The sequence below is a fragment of the Tyto alba genome, unplaced genomic scaffold (assembly GCF_018691265.1).
Source record: "Tyto alba isolate M040663 unplaced genomic scaffold, T.alba_DEE_v4.0 Super-Scaffold_6, whole genome shotgun sequence".
Taxonomy (NCBI): domain Eukaryota; kingdom Metazoa; phylum Chordata; class Aves; order Strigiformes; family Tytonidae; genus Tyto; species Tyto alba.
Window position 1 is genome coordinate 54362039 of NW_024881327.1, and position 19589 is coordinate 54381627.

Here is a 19589-nt window from a genome sequence, read left to right on the forward strand (position 1 = left end):
GTGGGAGGAGGCGGGGGCCGCTGTCGGGTGCCGGGGGGTGCGGGCAGCCCCTCGCACACGCACCCGCACGTGCGTGCAAGCAGGGAAAAACCTACCCTGAGCCTAAAGCTTCTCTTGACGGCTCGGCTGAGCCCGCGGAAGTGAGGAGCCAAGCCGCGCCGCGTTGCACGGAGGCACAACTTGCCTTCTTCTTCCTCCCGAATGGAAATGCGAGGCTGAGACAGAAACAGCCTCTTGTGTTGACAGTGAGAAGCCTCCTGGCTCCGGCGTCTGTCTGGGTGGATCATTTCCCCTTCCCCGGTGGGTTTTGTCGCTGCCTGAACCATTCTGCTGCAAAGCTTGTTCATCCCAGTTTGGTTTTTTTTTTTTTTGGGGGTGGGGGGGGGTTTGGGGACGGGAGGAGAGATGGAGGCTGCAATTTGCCTTGAGGTTTCGGAGAGGTGGAGCAAGGAGGGAGACGGTGATTTGGTTTGGCATCGTGATCACTGATCAAAGGTTTCAGATCCAGCTACCTGCCGGGCCCACAGAGGGAGCGAGGAATTTGCAGCGGAGGAAAGGAGTCAGGGCTGTGCTTGCCGCGTTTCTTTAGGAGACACCCAAGGAAAAGCACGGGCTGAGCAAGTTCTGCCTGGAGAAAGAGCCAATTCCCAATTTTCCCCGTGATGGGAAGCGAGTGTGGATGCTTTCCCGGCGCACACATCACCTGCAGAGTTTCGGCTGCGCAGGTTGTTAATTAGCAGGGGGATGCTCATCACGTTAACCCAGCGATGCTCGATAGGAGAGGCGTTGGTTTGGAGGGGAACAGGCTTAGGGCTTACTAAGCCACACAGCTCCTGTGAATCACAAGGGCCTGATCCTGCTCGAGGGGGTGAGGACCAGCTTGAGGGATGTCAGAGGAGCCGCGCGGCGAGATTATGGCTTGGCTCAAAAGCAGCTGCACAGTCGAACAAGTGACAATCAAACGGTCTAAATGAGTCTGGATTTATCGTCTTCCCATACAAACCCCGTCAAACTTGTTTCTCTTTATGTGTCATGAAAATGGGTTTCAGTCAACTCGGCAGAGTTTGTGCCGAGAAATAAATACATCCCGGGGTCCTGAGTCAGGCGTTCGCCGGTGTTTAGATCAAAGAGCCGATCACAGCCTCTGGCAGGTTGGCAACAACGTCTGCTCTCCAATTTTGTTCCAGCGCAACACAAATTGTCGTGCCCACCTCCCCCCCCCCCCCCCCCCCCCCCCCCCCCCCCGGCCTCCCCTGGGAAGATGCTCCTGCTTGGGGCTGGGAAGGGAGAACCACCGCCTCACAGGGTGCAGGTCCTTTTTTTTTTTTTAACCCTCTTTGGAAAGCATCCGCAGGTCTTGCGTCGCGTGCCGGTGCCTGCAGCAGCGGTGCCCGAGAGGTTGGAGACCTGAGGACTTGATACACACACCCCCACGCACCCCCCCACCCCCCGCACCCCAAACCCCACACGCGTGTCCCCTTTGATCAGGGAAGCGGGATGGTGCAGACCCGGCTCTGCTTCCCTTCCCCTCGCCGTCCCCTGGCTCGTCCTCCCGGCTGGCGAGCGGGACGAGGTGTAGGCAGGAGGAGCACGTTTCGGTGGCCCCGTGCCCCCCCCCCCCAAAACTCTCAGGGAACACGAGAGCCCGGTGTCCCCACGCAGGGACGCTGACACGGCTCGGCTTTCGAGCCGCCACCATCCCGACGCAGGGGTCGTTGAGGGGCCTTTTTCTTTCCAAGCAGCAGGACGAACGGCTCAGCAGACACAAACCCGGCCCTTTTGGAGCTCCAAAGTCCGTTCCGCTCGCCGGCGGCTCGAGGTCGGGCTCGGGGGGGGTCACGGGGGGGGGGAAGGACGGGTGGTGAGCCCCAAAATACCGCGCTCCACTCTTCCCACAGCGTCAGGAACGAGAAACACGGAGCTGGGGGAGCGGCAGCACATTAGTACTGTTTATTAGGACAGCAAATTGTGCCAGAAAAGACTACACACAACAGCTAATGATAACATTATGCACATTCACTTAATAGCTAATTAATCTCTTCGACTTTCCTAATGTACAAAAAGGAGCCTTCGGTTTGCGAGAACAACCCGACCATTTGCATTTCTTATTTCCTATAATTGGGGAAGTGGAAGAAATGGGGAGCGAAAAAACCCACCACACACATCAAGTTGTTCACCTCAGCAGATAATAATAATGAGATGATCATCTCCCGTAGTATTTAATTAGAAATGTCGCAGTTAATTGATTTCTTGGATATGTTAATTAAGAAATAATGAGGACCAGGTTGCAGGAAAAGGTGCCAGCGAGAAGTTTTGATGGGAGATGTGTCTGTCGGCCGCTCCCCGAGCCGGGGGGCGGGGGGATGACCAGGGGACAACCCCAGGGTTGTGTCACCCACGTCCCGGGGCTTGGCCACGGCTCAGCTCCTTCCGTTTTTCTCTTGTCGCTCGTGTTTCTGCCCCGTGGCCCTGCCCGTGGCCCTGAACGTCCCGCCGGCCGCCGGACCCGGGGCCAAGCGGCGCTGGTAGATCTCAGGGTTGTACCGACGCCGCGTAGCCGAGAGATGTGGGTGTTCCCCGTCCTCCCCCCTCCCAGCCCCCCCCCCCCCCCCCGTTTCGGTGGGCTCCTCTCGAAGGGCCGTGGCGGAGATCCTGGGACGCCCTTGGGCCGCGCGGGGGGCTGCCGGCGGGACCCCGACAGCCTTTGGGGGAAGGTTTTTAGGGGACAAATAAGGTCCCCCCGGCAGCTGGCCTGGCTCTGCGAGCGTTCCAAGCAGCGGAGGTGGTCCCGGTGGTGGGGGGATACCCCGGGTCGCTTTAGGAAACATCCACTTTGGGTTTTATTTTTTTTTTTTTTGCTGTTTTCCCTCTTTTTTTTTTTTTTTTTTTTTTTTTTTTTTCCCCCCTCTGGCTGATTTTGCACCCAACGTCCTCCGCTCCCCCTTCTCGTGCCATCGCCCTCCGGAATGCACCTTATACCCGCGTTAACGGCGAGTCCCTCCGTGGGGGGGGGGGGGGGGGGTGGAGGGGGTCACCCACCAGCACCGACACGTCTTCCAGTGGTCCCCACCTGGGCGGGCGTCCCCCCCCATGCCCCCCCCCCCCGGGCACCCGGCGCCCGCCGGCGCCTTTTAACCTTCGCGAGAGCGTCACCGACCGCGACACTTTGTGTAACGCTCGGATCTGTCTGGAATAAAAAAAAAAAAAAAAAAAAAAAATAGAATTTCAAAGAGCTCTGGTGGTGTGGTCGGGCCTCCGCGCGGGCGAAGGATGAGGCGGGTGGCGGGATTATTTAAAGGTTTCGTCGGAAAAAGGGACATTTCCTACCAGCTGCTTCTCCGGGGGGGGACGGGGACGGGGCTTTTCCTGTGGCACGAGGGGACGCGAGGAGGGGCCTTTCCCAGCAGCAGGAATTCTTCCATTTATGTGTGTGTATAATGATATATCACATAATGATATCATATAATCCAATAATTATATGTTATATAATTATATATTATATATAATTATATATAATATAGATATATAATTATATATATAACCATATATTATATATAATATCTACAACCGATTATAATGATATTATAGATCATTATATGATACCATTATCTATTTTATTGCAGCTAATAGATTATCACCATCTAGAATATCATTATTATATCTTAATCATATCATGATATTCTAGATGGTGATAATCTATCATGATATTCTAGATGGTGATAATCTATGATCTATAATAAAATATAGATGTAAGTATATATTACAAAAATATAATAGTATAAAAAATGCATTATAAAATACTATATATATACATATTAAATACACACATATACGTGTATATGGTGTGTATATACACTAGTAAAATATATCTGCTATATATATAAAGAGGCATTATAAAATACAATATATATACACACGTATGTGCATATATTGTGTGCATGTATATATGGCTATATATAGCATATCTTATATATCATTAATATATTTGTGTGTATAGATTTCTTTAATATTTTTTAATATATATATGAAATTTTTTTAAATGTCCTTTCCCCCAGACCCCAGCGAGACATGGGAAGGACACCCAACCTTCATCCTCCAAGACACCCCCCACCACCACTAAGTCCCTCATTGCTGGGGTGCCCTGGGCTGCCCGGGGACAGGGGGGTCCCCTCACCAGCCCTGGGTGCCCCGTGTCTGGGGGGGTACACATGGGGGGGGGGGGGGGGTGTTCCCGGGGGAGCGGGCGGGGGATGCCCCCGACATTCCATCCCCACCACCGCCACACACCACCCCGACCCACGGCTGCCCCGGGGGGGACCCCAGGGGACCCCCCCATCCTCACAGCCCCCCTCATCCCGCCCCCAAACCCACCTCGATGGGGTAACCAGGCTCTCGGGACCCATCCCTCCCCAGTGACACCCATCCTCCCCTCCCAGTGGACACTGGTGGCCCCACAGGTGTTCGACCAGCGAGGGGAGAGGGGGACGGTCCCGTTGTCCCCCTCCTCTGCCGAGGCAACCAGACAGGTTTCCAGCGCATTTTGCTTTTTTATTACCACGCAATAACACACACTACAGCTGCTGACTACCTACGACAGGGAACGCACGCACACAGGCACAAAATAAAAGAATAAATTAAATCAAACTGTGTAAAAAAAAAAAAAAAAAATTAAAAAAAAAAAAAAAAAAAAAACAACAAACCAAACCAAAACAATGGAGAAAAGGAGGGAGGTGGGAAACAAAAAGAAAAGCAAAAAATAAAAATAAAAATGGAAAAGGGGTTGGGTACATTGAGCTTCTAGGTAGGACGACTGGGTTTGATCTCATGGCTGACGGACGGCTTCCAGCGCGGAGGAGGATGCGCGGTCGCGGCCCGGGGCCGCGGGTGCCCTGGCAGCCTCCTCTTCCTCCTCGGCTCGGCGGCGGGAGCTTCCCGAAAAGCACCTCCGAGGGACGCCCCGGGCGGCGGGGGGGGACGGGGTGCGGGTCCCCCGGTCACGGCCGGGCGGCCCGGAGGAAAGGCAGCGGGCGGCGGCGGTGGCTTCGGCGACGTCCTTAGAGTTCGTTTGGCGATGCCGCCTGTGTCCCCCCTTCCTCCCCCGGGTTCCTCTCCATGGTGGCTGCACCAGGAGCCTGTCCCTGCCTTAGTCGTTGGAGGTGACGTCGATGTCTTCTCCGCTCGACTGCTTGGTGGCGAGGCGCCATCGGTTGATGTGGTGGGAGCCTTTCTTCTTCTGGTCCGAGTCGGGTCCTTCCTCCTCCAGCTTCTGCCGTTTGTATTTCGTCCGCCTGTTCTGGAACCACACTTTCACCTGGGGGGGAGAGGGAGACACAGGCGCTCACAGAGCTGCAGCCAGGCAGCAAGCTCATTTTGCCTCGGGGAAAAAAAAAAAAAAAAAGAGAAGAAAAGAAAAAAAAAAATCCCCTCCACGGCCACCTTGCCCTGCCTCGGTTTCCCCTCTGCCCGCAGCAAGGGGGGGCACACAAACGCGGTGGGGCGCAGGACGTGGGGTGCTGCTGTCTCCCAGCTCCGCTTGCTGCACATCCCAGCCTTGGAGAAACCCAAGACGGGTGAAGGACGCTCAATCACACCTCAGACACGGGGGTCGGCCAGCACACGGGACCCTCCTTACGAGCACCGTGACCCCGGTGCCCATCACCCTGGCGTCTGGGCTTGCGCCCCGCCCGGCACAGCACGGTGGGAGCAGCTAAACCCGGCCCCGTTTCGTTTGGTCGCTGGTGTGAGGGTGCCGTGAGTCAGCCAGGGCAGCATCATTAGGACCCTACAGAAGCAGGTAGCTAATTATAGCTAGATTCTAATGACAATTACAGATGGGGGGGATGCAGGATGACGTGCAGCCGGGGCTACGGGACGGTGCAACCGGGGAACGTGGGATGCTGCAGGCAGCGGTTCGGGATGTTTCACCTGGGGATGCTGCCCCCAGGGACATGGGATGCTGCACCTCGGAATGTGGGATGCTGCAGGATGGTGCAGCTGGGAGTGAGGGATGCTCCCCCCAGGGATGCAGGATGCTGCAGGCAGCGGTTTGGGATGCTGCACCCGGAGACATGAGATGCTGCAACTGGGGACATGGGATTCTGCACTCCGGGATGTGGGATGCTGCGCCCTGGGAATGTGGGATGCTGTCCCTGGAATACAGGATGCTGCGCCCTGGGGATGCAGGATGCTACCCCTGGGATACAGGATGCTGCACCCTGGGGATGCAGGATGCTACCCCTGGGATACAGGATGCTGCACCCCAGGATGCGGGATGCTGTCCCTGGGGATGCGGGATGCTGCCCCCGGGATGTGGGATGCTGCACCCCAGGATGCGGGATGCTGCCCCCGTGATGTGGGATGCTGCACCCCAGGTTGCGGGATGCTGCCCCCGGGATGTGGGATGCTGCACCCCAGGATGCGGGATGCTGCGCCCTGGGAATGTGGGATGCTGTCCCTGGGATACGGGATGCTGTGCCCTGGGGATGCAGGATGCTACCCCTGGGATACAGGATGCTGCACCCCAGGATGAAGGATGCTGCACCCCAGGATGCAGGATGCTGCCCCCGGGATGCAGGATGCTACCCCTGGGATACAGGATGCTGCACCCCAGGATGAAGGATGCTGCACCCCAGGATGAAGGATGCTGCCCCCGGGATGCAGGATGCCACTTGGCTTCCCACGCCCCCCAGTACACTGGATGCCGCTGCTCACCGGCCGCCGCCAGCCCGGCACGGGCCAGGCTGAAGCATTTCCCCACTTCAGGTGGTGCAGTGCCAGAGCCCCCCCCGGCAGCCGCTGCCACTCCTCATCCCCCCGGGCCCATCACCCCTTTCCTCCCTTCTCCTTCAGCATCACTCCCTTCCTGCGCCCCAGCCTTTCGCACCTCGCTGCGCTCCCCAGGTGAGCAGAACCCTCGCCGGGTGCCACGCAGCCAGCGCGGTCCCAGCCCTTGACTTTAAGGCATGCTTAGTCTATTGAAACAGCTGCTTTATGGCACCCGTATATATTATAACCCCCCCTCTCATCCCCCCCCCCCCGCCCTGGACTCAAACCATTTGCTTTCCTAGCTTTGGGGCATATTCTGGAACAATACGGAGCTGGCGCCTTTCATTCAATGACTGCAAAGCACTTTGCAAACTTTAATTAAAGCTCTCAGCCCTCTGGGAGCAGGGAAGTTGCCTTATCCCTAAATCATAGAAGGGGAAACTAAGGCATAAAGCAATTAAGATGCTTGAGTGAGGTTCTGTGGAAATGCGGGGTGGGTGTGAAGCGGCTCCCGCACGTAAAACCTTTCCTCCCCAGCTCTGATCAGCTCGGAGAAACCCGGCTGGGTACGGCCATCTCCTGGGGGACGAGGCTCCCCCGCCATTCCCGAGTGTCTCGGCCGCGGGAACGGGGATGTTTCCAGGCTGGATGGGCTCCCTGACCCCTCCGATACCGCATCCCTCGCTCCAACAGGCCAGAAGCCACAATGAGGGAAGTGTGAGAACCTCACAGTGGGCAACTGGGGGATAAGCTGCCCCCTACGATGCCTCATCCTGACTCCGAGAGTAATTGGTTTAAACCCCCATGCTCGGAAAGGGGCGGGGGGGGGGGGGGGGGGGGGGGGGGGGGGGGGGGGGAGATGGGGGTGGGGGGTGGTTTATCCCTTCCCAAACCTTCGCCGTATTAACTGTTGTCATGCCGGGGGTTTGTGCATCTGACTGGTGTGATGCTGCTGCGGTCCTTGCCCGGCCACCCCCCGCCAGGGCTGGCCCTGCCCTCCAGGGTCCCCACGGTCCCCACGCTCCCACTTTGGGGTGGGGGGACGGTCCCTGGAGGGCTCCTGCATCCCGATCCTGCCCCTGTACACAGCCCCCCACGGAGGAACCGCACTCTGCCTCAGGGATGCCGGCAGCACCCGGAGAATCAGCTCCAGCCCCAAGGTGACATTGCCATCACCAAGCTGGGGACGATTAAAATCTGATGGCTTCATGTGCAGCTCCCCTGGCCGACAACCCAAACCCTGCCGAAGGCTGAGAGAGTCTGGATGGTGACCGGGAAGGACCAGCCCCGTCGTCACTCGGGGCCAGACACGGTGCCACCGCTTGTGCCGCGCTGGCACCCGCATGTGCCACCACCCCGACGGGCAGCGGAGCTCCCCGAGCATCAGCACCGCACCCGGCCTGCGCTCCCAGCTGGGGCTCTGCTTCTGAAAGCACCCCAAAACTTTGAAGAGCTTGTTTTGGGGGACGGTCCTCGGGGGGGCACCACCGCCAGGCCTTTGCCGGGCAGCCGCTCTCTGCCTGTATCTGGGACGTGCATCTTTCTCCTCCCCTGAGTCCGAGGCATTTGCTCAGTTAATTATTACTGCTCCTGCCGGAGCGGCCGCGGTGCCCGGCCTGCCCCGACCCACCGGCCAGGGCTGCTGCACCCCCATCCCTGAACACACGGCGCCCAGAGGGGACGCTGGGCTATACGGTCCCTCCATAATCACCCCAAAACTGGGAGGGGACGCTGGGCTCTATGGTGCCTCCATAATGACCCCAAAACTGGGCTCTATGGTGCCTCCATAATCACCCCAAAGCCAGGAAGCGACACTGGGTAGTATGGTGCCTCCATAATCACCCCAAAACTGGGCTATATGGTGCTCCCATAATCATCCCAAAGCCCAGAGGGGACACTGGGCTATATGGTGCCTCCATAATCACCCCAAAACTGGGAGGGGACACTGGACTCTATGGTGCCTCCCTAATAACCCCAAAGCTGGGCTCTATGGTGCCTCCATAATCACCCCAAAGCCCAGAGAGGACACTGGGCTCTATGGTACCTCCATAATCACCCCAAAACTGAGCTATACGGTGCCTCCATAATCACCCCAAAGCCAGGAAGCGACACTGGGCTCTATGGTGCCTCCATAGTCACCCCAAAACTGGGAGGGGATGCTGGACTCTATGGTGCCTCCATAATAACCCCAAAGCTGGACTATCCGGTGCCTCCATAATAACCCCAAAGCCCAGAGGGGACACTGGGCTATATGATACCTCCATAACCTCCCCAAAACTGGGCTATATGGTGTCTCCATAATCACCCCAAAGCTCGTGCTGGCAGGAGCCAGGGTGAGGCCTTTGCTTTGGGACAGCAGATCTGAGACTCCCACCCTGCCCGGAGTGGGGTTTACACCACGTGCTGTCAGAGATGCGGAGGCTCAGCCCGGACGGCCAGGCTGCCCCGTGCAAAATTAACTCAGGGAAAGTATTTCCCAGCCCAGCGTGCTCCCCCCATCCCCTGCCCGGGAGCTGAAGCGACCTGACGCCACCGGCGATGGGCACAGCGGTGTGACCACCTGTGTCACCCAGCCCGGCACGACCACGGGGCGCAGCGGGGTACCCCCACCTCCTCCCTGGCTGCCCCCCCCAACCCCCGGGCACCCCCCTCATGCCACCCGGCTCTCACCCACCGTGTCCCCCTCCCAAACCCCGCCAACAGCTCCTCTTGCACCAGTCACCCCCCCACCCCCCCGCCGAGCCCTCCCTCCACGTCCTCCAGCCTTATCCCACTTACTCAACACTTGCGTTTGCTTTGGGACCCTGTGCTGCTGCTGGATTTTCTCCCATTCTTTTTTTTTTTTTTTTTTTTTTTTTTTTTTTTGGTGGTGGTGGTGCATGGGCCTGTTTTATCCCAGACTAACGCAGCTCCTTGGTAGGAAAAAGGATGGGAAGGGGTTAAACACCTCCACCCTTCCCCACCCTATATCCCAAGGCATTTCCTGATGCTAGGCAGGTCCCTGTACCCTTTTCACCTTCCCCCTGGGCTGCTCCAGGTGTTGCTCCTCAGCCAGGGGGGTCAGATCCTGAGCGGGCACAGCCCAAAGGGCAAAGCTCCCTTTTCCAGGAGGAAAAGCAGCTAGGAAATAGGGTCAGGCACAGCCAAAACCAGCAGCCCCTTCTCGGAGCGGCTAAACCCACGGGAAAATAATCAAACACACCCACCGGGGGAGGGTTTGGGGATGTGGGGATGGGTGAAAACACGCTGGTGTCACCCGGTGTCACACCGGGGATGGGTGTCGCTGAGGATGGGGGGTAGTATTCCATGGGAGATTTGCATGAGTGTAGGGTTCATCACTGGATTAATAATGATAATAATAACGATCATAATAATAATAGGAAAAAAATAATGCCTGCTTTTGGCACAGCCGCCAGCCAGGCTGGCTCTCTCACCCTGCCAGTCCCAGTACTTCAATGCCCATCCCCTATCACATCCCCCTGCACTTTAGTGTCATTTCCCTCCAGGTAATTAAAAGATTTTTTTTGGTAAAAGATCATTTTTCTAAAGCCGCAAAGCCGAAAGGGAATAAGTCTCCCCTGCCGCCCCGCGGGCCCCCCTGCCCACTGCTGCTGCTGCCTGGGGGATGTTTTGCCGACACTCGCCGCCGCCCCCGGCCCCGACGCCCTTTGTGGGGGGGGGGCCCGGCCCCACAAACGCCTCTCGCCCTGACCCCCCCCCTCCCCTCGCTCCCTGCCCGCAGGTGATGAATCACCCCGCGCCGAGCCGAGCGGCTGCAGCGGCTTTCCGAAAATGTGGAAAAGACCGTACTACAAAATACGCTGCGGTGCATTTCAAAAAATAAGCAAAATAACAATAATAATAATAAAAAAATTAAAAATCTATATTGCCTCTTTCTATTTCTAAATCACCCGGATTTAGGGATGGATGCCTCTGCTTTTTCCCCAATAAACTGCATTTAGGCTCGGGGAAAAGATACAAAATCCGAGGGGCACGCTGAGCTCCCCCTCGGGCATCCCGCAGCTGCCCTTTCCGCCTCGGGAAGTTGCTGCTTGTTCTTTGACCTTTCAGGGTTGTTGGTTTTCTGGTTTTTTTTTTTTTTTTTTTTTTTTTTTTTTCCTTTAACATAATTTTCAGCCCGGATTGGTGACAGAAGCAGCAAGGAGAGGACCTGAGCTGGGATGCCACGCCATGCCCTGCGAGCCATGAGGCTGGGGGGGTCGGGATAGCATCAGCATCAGGATATAAACAACCTCTGGAGTTTGTGGGCTCAGTCCATCCCCCCCGCCCCGGTACCCACACATGCAGTTTCCCACTGTCCCCATGACATTTTCCTCCCGGTAACTTCCCTCTCATGAGATGCATTTGGAGGTTTTGTTTGGCAGAGCCTGGGCAAGGATGAGCCAGGCGGGTGCCGGGAACACTCACAGCTCCAGCTTTATTTTCCAATTAAATTAAAGGATAAAAATTAAATTAATTAAGAATATAGGCTGTGCTACCTAGCCAATATTTGGAGAAAACTTTCTCCATTGATTCAGTTATTGAATATTATGGGAAATAGTGTACCTTCACCCGGAGCATTTGGGAAAAGCTGCTTGCCAGGACACCAGGCTTGGACACGCACAGAGATGCTCAGCCCTGACTCCTCCGTTTTTCCCCCTGCACCAAACGCTTTCCCAGTATTTCCTCTCATCCCTCTGGATCACCTGGGTCTCATTCTATCTAAAACGCCTGTGAAACGTCTTTTTTAAAAATCAGAAAGTTGCAGCTGAAGTAAATGCCCGTGGGCAGGCACCCATCCTGGCTCCGGGGCACCGCAGGGTTTGTGTGCAGAACCAGAGCTGCACGACCGAGGGGCCTTTCTGCAGCTCTCCGGGGAAGGGTCTCATGCTGCTGCTGCTTTTTTAACTGGATTTTTAAAACCATCTATTGCTCTCAGGGAAAACACCCCAAGCAAGCAAGAAATAACACTGGAAAACCTCTCTGGAGGGTGGCATGAGGCGAGACCGGCATTCCCAGCCTCCAGCCCTGCCGGGGACGACTGTAACAACCGAACGCTGCGGCAAAACCAAAAAAAAAAAAAAAAACCAAAAAACAAGAAAACAAGAAAAAAAAAAAAAAAACAACATACACACACCCGCCCCCCCAAATGAACCCGCCACGGTTTCCACGCGGGATTCCCGGAGAAACCCAGGTGGGATTTCGCAGAGCGCAGCCCCCAGCCCTGCGCGGGTCCGACGCCGTCTCTGCGGCCCGATGCCGAGCGGCTCCCACCGGCGGCCGGACAGCCGGCCGGCCAGACAGACAGCCGGCCAGCCGGCCGGCGGGTGGGTACCTGGGTCTCGGAGAGGCTGAGGCTGCTGGCCAGTTGCTTGCGCTCGGCGCCCACCACGTAGTGGTTCTTCTCGAAGGCCCGCTCCAGGCGCAGGAGCTGCGACGGCGAGAAGGCGGTGCGGATGCGCTTGGGCTTGCGGGCGAAGGGGCCGTGGAGGAGCAGGCTCTCCTGAGACACCTCGCTCCCTGCGGACAGAGAGCGGAGTCAGGGCCGGCACCTCCTGGGGAAAAACTGGGGGGGGGGGGGATGTTGGGGAGAGCGTCTCGCCCCGTGACACGGGGAGGGAAGGAGAGGGGGTGTTGGGGGGCCCTGGGCACGTTCCCCGGGGCCAAGGTTGCGGCATTGATCACCGCCGCGGTGTTGCGGCCGGGCTCCCTCGCCTGCTGGCCTGGGTGCTGTGGTGGGGCTGGACACGGGAGGGGAAGGGAACGGAGAGAGAAAGAGGAGGAGGGAGAAGGGATGGATGGGGGGGAGCTGGAGGAAGAGGAAAGAAAGAGAGCGAGAGGGGGGAGGCAGAGGAAAAACAGAGAGAAAGGGAGAAAAAGAAGATAAAGCAGAGGAGAAAGCCTAAGAAAGTGTCAGAAGACAGAAAGGGGGAAGTGAGAAAGAACAAGAAAAATAAGACAGAAAGAAGGACTAGAAGGAAAAGAGTGAAAGGGAGAAGGAAAGAGAGAACAAAAGTGGGAAAGCAAGAAAGAAAAATAAAGAAGTAAAGAGAAGGAAGGAAGGAAGGAAGGAAGGAAGGAAGGAAGGAAGGAAGGAAGGAAGGAAGGAAGGAAGGAAGGAAGGAAGGAAGGAAGGAAGGAAGGAAGGAAGGAAGGAAGGAAGGAAGGAAGGAAGGAAGGAAGGAAGGAAGGAAGGAAGGAAGGAAGGAAGGAAGGAAGGAAGGAAGGAAGGAAGGAAGGAAGGAAGGAAGGAAGGAAGGAAGGAAGGAAGGAAGGAAGGAAGGAAGGAAGGAAGGAAGGAAGGAAGGAAGGAAGGAAGGAAGGAAGGAAGGAAGGAAGGAAGGAAGGAAGGAAGGAAGGAAGGAAGGAAGGAAGGAAGGAAGGAAGGAAGGAAGGAAGGAAGGAAGGAAGGAAGGAAGGAAGGAAGGAAGGAAGGAAGGAAGGAAGGAAGGAAGGAAGGAAGGAAGGAAGGAAGGAAGGAAGGAAGGAAGGAAGGAAGGAAGGAAGGAAGGAAGGAAGGAAGGAAGGAAGGAAGGAAGGAAGGAAGGAAGGAAGGAAGGAAGGAAGGAAGGAAGGAAGGAAGGAAGGAAGGAAGGAAGGAGGAAATGAAGGAAGGAAGAGGGAAAGGAAGAGGGAAAGAAAGAAAGAGGGAAAGAAAGGAAGAGGGAAAGAAAGGAAGAGGGAAAGAAAGGAAGAGGGAAAGAAAGGAAGAGGGAAAGAAAGAAAGAGGGAAAGAAAGAAAGAGGGAAAGAAAGAAAGAGGGAAAGAAAGAAAGAGGGAAAGAAAGAAAGAGGGAAAGAAAGAAAGAGGGAAAGAAAGAAAGAGGGAAAGAAAGAAAGAGGGAAAGAAAGAAAGAAAGAGGGAAGGAAAGAAAGAAAGAAAGAGGGAAAGAAAGAAAGAAAGAGGGAAAGAAAGAAAGAAAGAGGGAAAGAAAGAAGGAAGGAAAGAAAAGAAGGAAGGGAAGAAAGAAATGAAAGAAAGAAAGAAGAAAGGAAGGAAAGAAATAAATGAAAGAAAAGAAAGAAGGAAAAGGTAGAAAGAAACGAAAGACAGGAAAAAGAAAACAGGCAGCAAAGGTGATGAAGCAGGCCGGGGAGGAGGCACCGGCGGCAGGGCCGGGCTGGCTGCGGCTCCGGGCCCCGGCCAGCACCGGGGAGCGCCGGCAGCCCCCGAGCCGCTCCGGGCAGGGAACGGGAGCGGGCAGGAACGGGCAGGGAGCCGGCAGGAGCGGGGCCGTGTCCCCGCGGGGTCCCCGGGCGGCGCCGGCAGCGGCCGCGATCCCCGGCGGAGCCCGGAGCCAGCGGGTGGGACCGGGCAGATAAACCTCATCGGGGCTCCGCCGGGCCCCGGGCAGCGCGGCGGGGACAGCGGGGACGGGGAGGGAACGGGAAAGAGGCGGGAAACACACGGGAAAGAAACGGGAAAGGGGGGAGGAAAAGGAAAAGTAAAGGGAGGAGGAAAAGGAAAGAAGGAAAGGAAAGGAAAGGAAAGGAAAGGAAAGGAAAGGAAAGGAAAGGAAAGGAAAGGAAAGGAAAGGAAAGGAAAGGAAAGGAAAGGAAAGGAAAGGAAAGGAAAGGAAAGGAAAGGAAAGGAAAGGAAAGGAAAGGAAAGGAAAGGAAAGGAAAGGAAAGGAAAGGAAAGGAAAGGAAAGGAAAGGAAAGGAAAGGAAAGGAAAGGAAAGGAAAGGAAAGGAAAGGAAAGGAAAGGAAAGGAAAGGAAAGGAAAGGAAAGGAAAGGAAAGGAAAGGAAAGGAAAGGAAAGGAAAGGAAAGGAAAGGAAAGGAAAGGAAAGGAAAGGAAAGGAAAGGAAAGGAAAGGAAAGGAAAGGAAAGGAAAGGAAAGGAAAGGCACAGACAGATAAAGGAAAAGAAGGAGGAAAATAAGAAAGGGAGAGACTGAAAAAGACAGAAAGAAAAGAAGGATAAAGGAAATAAATACAGACAGAGTTAGCAAAAGAAGGAGAGAGAGAAGAGAAGAGAAGAGAAGAGAAGAGAAGAGAAGAGAAGAGAAGAGAAGAGAAGAGAAGAGAAGAGAAGAGAAGAGAAGAGAAGAGAAGAGAAGAGAAGAGAAGAGAAGAGAAGAGAAGAGAAGAGAAGAGAAGAGAAGAGAAGAGAAGAGAAGAGAAGAGAAGAGAAGAGAAGAGAAGAGAAGAGAAGAGAGAAATAGAAAAAAAAGAAAAGAAAAGAAATTAAGACAGCGAAGGAATCGAGAGAAAATGTATAAAATCGAACAAAATCTCGCTGTGCAGCCGAGATCCATCGCAATCTTTCTCTTCGTTCCGAGGAGAAACCCAAACTCCGGCAGCCGCGGGGCCGCGCAGGGAGGCGGCAGCGCCGGTCCCGTCCCCGGGAGCCCCACGATGCCCGGCCGGGCCCCGGCCCCAGCCCCGGGGCTGCCCCGGTTCCCCCCAGGCCGGGAACGCACCGGGGGTGCAAGTGGACTGAGCACCGGGCGTGTAAATGCACTGAGCACCGGGGCTACAAGTGCACTGAGCACCGGGCGTGTAAATGCACTGAGCACCGGGGGTACAAGTGCACTGAGCACCGGGCGTGTAAATGCACTGAGCACCGGGGGTGCAAGTGCACCGAGCACCGGGGGTGCAAGTGCACCGAGCACCGGGCGTGTAAATGCACTGAGCACCGGGGGTGCAAGTGCACCGAGCACCGGGGGTGCAAGTGCACCGAGCACCGGGCGTGTAAACGCACTGAGCACCGGGAGTGGTGTGCAAACGCCCCGACACCGGGTGTGCAAACGCCTCGGGCGTGCAAACGCACTGAGCACCGGGGGTGCAAACGCCCCGGGCGTGCAAACGCACTGAGCACCGGGGGTGCAAAGGCACTGAGCACCGGGGGTGCAAAGGCACTGAGCACCGGGGGTGCAAGCTCCCGGAGCACCGGCTGTGCCTGCAGCCACCGCAGCAACAGGTTTTGCCTCCGGGTCTCCCCCGGCCTCCCCGGTTAACGGGCCCCGCTGAGCCGCCCGGCGCTCCCCAGGCCAGCGTCCAGCCCTCACTCCGCGCCCTCTCCGCGCCTTTTCCGCGCCCCCGGCGGGGAAGGGGAAGGGAGGGGGGGGGGAAGGGGGGAGAAGCAGGAGCCGGCCGGCGGTGCCCGCCTCTCACCTTGGAAGCGGTGCCCGAAGAAACGGTTCCGCAGCACCCAGGGGTAGAAGTTGAGCGGGTCGCGGTGCTGAGGCCCGAAGAAGGAATGGGGGTGCGGTAAGGCCGACCCCCCCAGTTGGTGGGGCCCGACGGGGAGCGCCGGGTGCCCCACGGTTTCGGGGAAAACGAGCTCGGCGCTGCCGTAGAGGGCCCGGCCGGCGGCGGCAGCGCCCTGGAAGCCGGGGGCGAAGGCGGCGGCGGCGGCGGCGTCGGCGGCGGGTCCGGGGTAACCGAGGGCGGGGGGCCGCGGGGGCTCCTCGGGGCTGAGGTGGGTGTCCTTGCCCACCAGAGACTCGATGGTGAAGCAGCGCTTCGCAGACGGCTGGAACATGGTGTGAGCCGGGGGGAAAGGGAGGGAGGGGAAGGGAAAAGGGAGGGGGGGGGGGGGGGGGGGGGGGGAGACCCGGAGCGGGGCTGTTCCTTCCCGGTGTGTGTGTGTGTGTGTGTGTGTGTGTGCGTGTGCAAGAAACCTCCCCCTGGGCAGCGCACACACACACACACACACCCGCCCCACCGCCCACCCGCGGGCGCCCACGCAGCCCGCAGAGCCCCGGCAGCCGGTACAAATACGGCCGGTACCTGGCGGGGCCCGGAGGAGGGGGCGGCCTCACCTTGCTGGGGCCGGGGTTGGGGGGGGGGGGGGGACACAAAGGGGGGGCTGGGGGGGGGGGGTTAAGGGGGCTGGGGGGGCTGGGGAAGGCAGAGAGCGCCCGAAAAACTGGACTGGAGCCGCTCCCGCCGGCGCGCCGCGAAGTTGTGGGAGAGGGGCTCCGGCTGCGGGGTGGTTTTTCCTTCTTCTTTAAAAAAAAAAAAAAAAAAATTAAAAAAAAAAAAATCCTTCCGCCCCCCCCCTCCCCTTTTTCCCCCCTCTGCCTTTTTTTTTTTTTTTTTTTCGCTTTTTAAATAAATAAATAAAAATACAACATCCGCAGCGGCGGTTTGTAACTCGGCGGCTCGGGGAGCTGCCGGCCGGGGGGGGGGGGGGGGGGGGAAGTGAAACCCTCCCCCCGCGCCCCACCGCGGCTCCCCGCCTCCCGCGCAAGCTCCGCGCCCCTCCGCGTAACCGACCCCCCTCCAAACTCAGGACCTTTCCCCCCCCCCCCCCCCCGGACAAAAGCGCGCTCTTCCCACGGGTCCGATCCTGCGCTGGGAATCCAAACAAAAAATTTCAACCAGCACCCGCCCCCCCCCCACACTAACTCCTGGTTGTTCCCCGGCGCGGGGGGATGCGCGGGGTGCGTAGCCCCTACGCGGGCCGGTCCTGAGTTCACTCCGCAGTTTGGCTCTGCTCTGAGTTTTGTTGGCCCGCGGAGGCGGGGGCCAGCCCTCCCCTCCCGCACAAAAGGGGTTGAAAGTCTATTTTCCACTTGGCTGGATTGAAATACACCGCTCGGGCACCCGCGGATCCTTCCCCCCGCGGTGAGGAGAGCGCTGCTGCGCGCCCGCGGGCTTTCCGCGGACACACTCCCGCAAAAGGCTGCGGGGAAGAAGGGGGGGGGGGGGCGGAAAAAAAAAAAAAATACATGAAACCCCAGAGACATGCAAGCCTAAAAATGGAGTGAGCGCGTCGCCAAAGCGCTTTTATTTTTATTTTTATTTCCGAAAGAGGGAGAGGAAAAAGAAAAATCTACAGTTTAAATATATTTATATATATATATATAAAAATAAGGAAATAAAGACGCGGAGCTGGGTTAGCTGGCTGGTGGAGAGGGCACCCGGGCGCGGAGCGGTGCGCACCCGCGGAGGGATGGGGAAAGGAAAAAGGAAGGGGAAGGGGAAAAGGAGGATGCGGAGACAGTGCTCAGCTCGGCCGCGGGAGCTGTGCCCGGCTCCGGACCATTTGTGGAATTTAATTTAAATCAATTGAACAGAATTTCACTGCTTTTTTTTTTTTTTTTTTTTTTTTCCCTCCCCCCCACCCCGGCCGGGCCGCGGGTGCGGACCTTCCGCCGCTGCTCTCCCGCCGCCGCCCGTCGAGCCCGGGAGCCGCGGAGCGCTGCGCGGGGCCGGGATTTCGTTTCGGTGCGGATCTCGCCGGCTTTGAGCATCTTCTGCGGGGGGAAAAAAAGAAAAAAAAAAAAAACGGCCGGGCTCTGGCTGCTCCCCGCGGGAATCCCGGCGGCAGCATCCCCCCTCCGCACCCCGTCTCTTCAGGAACCATTTTTTTGGGGGGAACCTGCTTTGATTTGGGAGCTAAATCTTGGAAAATGATTAGCCTTTATCTGACGTATTTATTATTATTTGTTACCTATTCTCCCCGGTGGTTTTCAGTCCCGGCTCGGTGTCCAGTCAAGGTTCCCTGGATGCTCTGAAGGGAGCTGGGGCTTACTGGGAACCCGGGAGCTGCTACACCAAAACTGGGTGAAAAAAACACAAATTTATCTTTACATTTTTCCCCCCCTGCTGCTCCCAGGCCTGCTCCCACCTCCAGGATAAATAAGCAGGATCTTTATCCCCCACGGGAATAAAACACAGATCCCCCAGGCGGGTGTCCCCAGCTTATTAAGAGAATAACTTTCGCCCCTGCACCCCGGGGAGGAGGTGATTCGGGAGCAGCCTGCCTTCCCGCTGGATTTCTGGCCAGGAGGAGCTCTGGGTGGAGGAGAAAGACATTTTCTTTTTTAACGAAAGAGCCGCAGAGCGTGCCAGCGCAGCGGAGGGACGTGGCCGGCAGCGGCGGCGGGCAGGCAGGGCTGGGCAGGGGGGTGCTGGTGGGGAAAAACGGGGGTCTGACGCTTGTTAAAATACACGAGCGAGGATTTCCCGAGGACTAAACGAAAGAGGAAGGAAGGAGAGGGAGGGAGGGGGCAGGACAGGCACCAAAAACTGGTTTTGGGGTTGGGGGGAGAGGGTCAGCTCCGGGGATGCCGGGCGGGGGCCGAATCCGGCACGCTGCCGGCAGGTGCGGTGCGTGTGTGTGTGTGTGTGTGTGTGTGTGTGTCCGTGTCCCCCTTTCCCCATCTCGTTAATCTATAACACATCGGCTTCCAGCATCAAAGGGCAGAATGTGGAAAATCAGGCCCCGGGCCTCGGAGCGTGGCCACGGGCGCAGCTTGCCGGGATGTTAAAAGTTGACCAGACTTCAAAGTGCTGGATCATTTCCTCCTAACCTCTCCCACCTGCTCTTCCCATGGGCACAGCTCCTTGTCCTGCCCGGATTTCGTCTCCTCAGCTTTCCAGTGTGGCCCCCGAAACAAAGAAGGGAGGAATGGGGCTGTGTTTTGGGTTGGGGGGCTAAGGAGATTCAGAGCCTGCCTGTCCCAGGATGATCCCCCGCTCCTGCTTCTTCAGCTTTTTTGTTTTATTTGTTTTTGTTTTTGTTTTTTTTTTTTCTAATTTCTTTTGGTTCAGGGACATGGTGGATGGGAATAAACTGAGTCTACACAAGCCAGTGGGCTTCAGCAGGTTATTTGTCTCACCCCTCTCGGTCTCCCCTTTTTAAGGTGGTTTTGTCAACTGGTCCATCGATGATGGGTGGATGGATGGAGGGAGGGAGGGATGGATGAAGGGAGGGATGGATAGATGGATGGATGGATGGATGGATGGATGGATGGATGGATGGATGGATGGATGGATGGATGGATGGATGGAGGAAGGGAGGGATGGATGAAAGTGACATGGGAATGTGGGGATGGTGGTAGATACGTACGTTGACATGGATGTATGGG

General features: G+C 56.9%; 1 protein-coding gene across 1 annotated transcript; it reads right to left on the reverse strand.

Moving 5' to 3' along the window:
* Positions 1-4706: 4706 nt before the first annotated feature.
* Positions 4707-16252, reverse strand: LOC122154917 (homeobox protein EMX1-like). The gene is made up of 3 exons (XM_042808182.1): positions 15883-16252; positions 12101-12285; positions 4707-5311 (listed from the first exon to the last, which is right to left on the reverse strand). The coding sequence occupies exons 1-3, from the start codon at positions 16250-16252 to the stop codon at positions 5144-5146; spliced, it is 723 nt and encodes a 240-aa protein (XP_042664116.1). The 3' UTR covers positions 4707-5143.
* Between the last annotated feature and the right edge of the window lie 3337 nt (positions 16253-19589).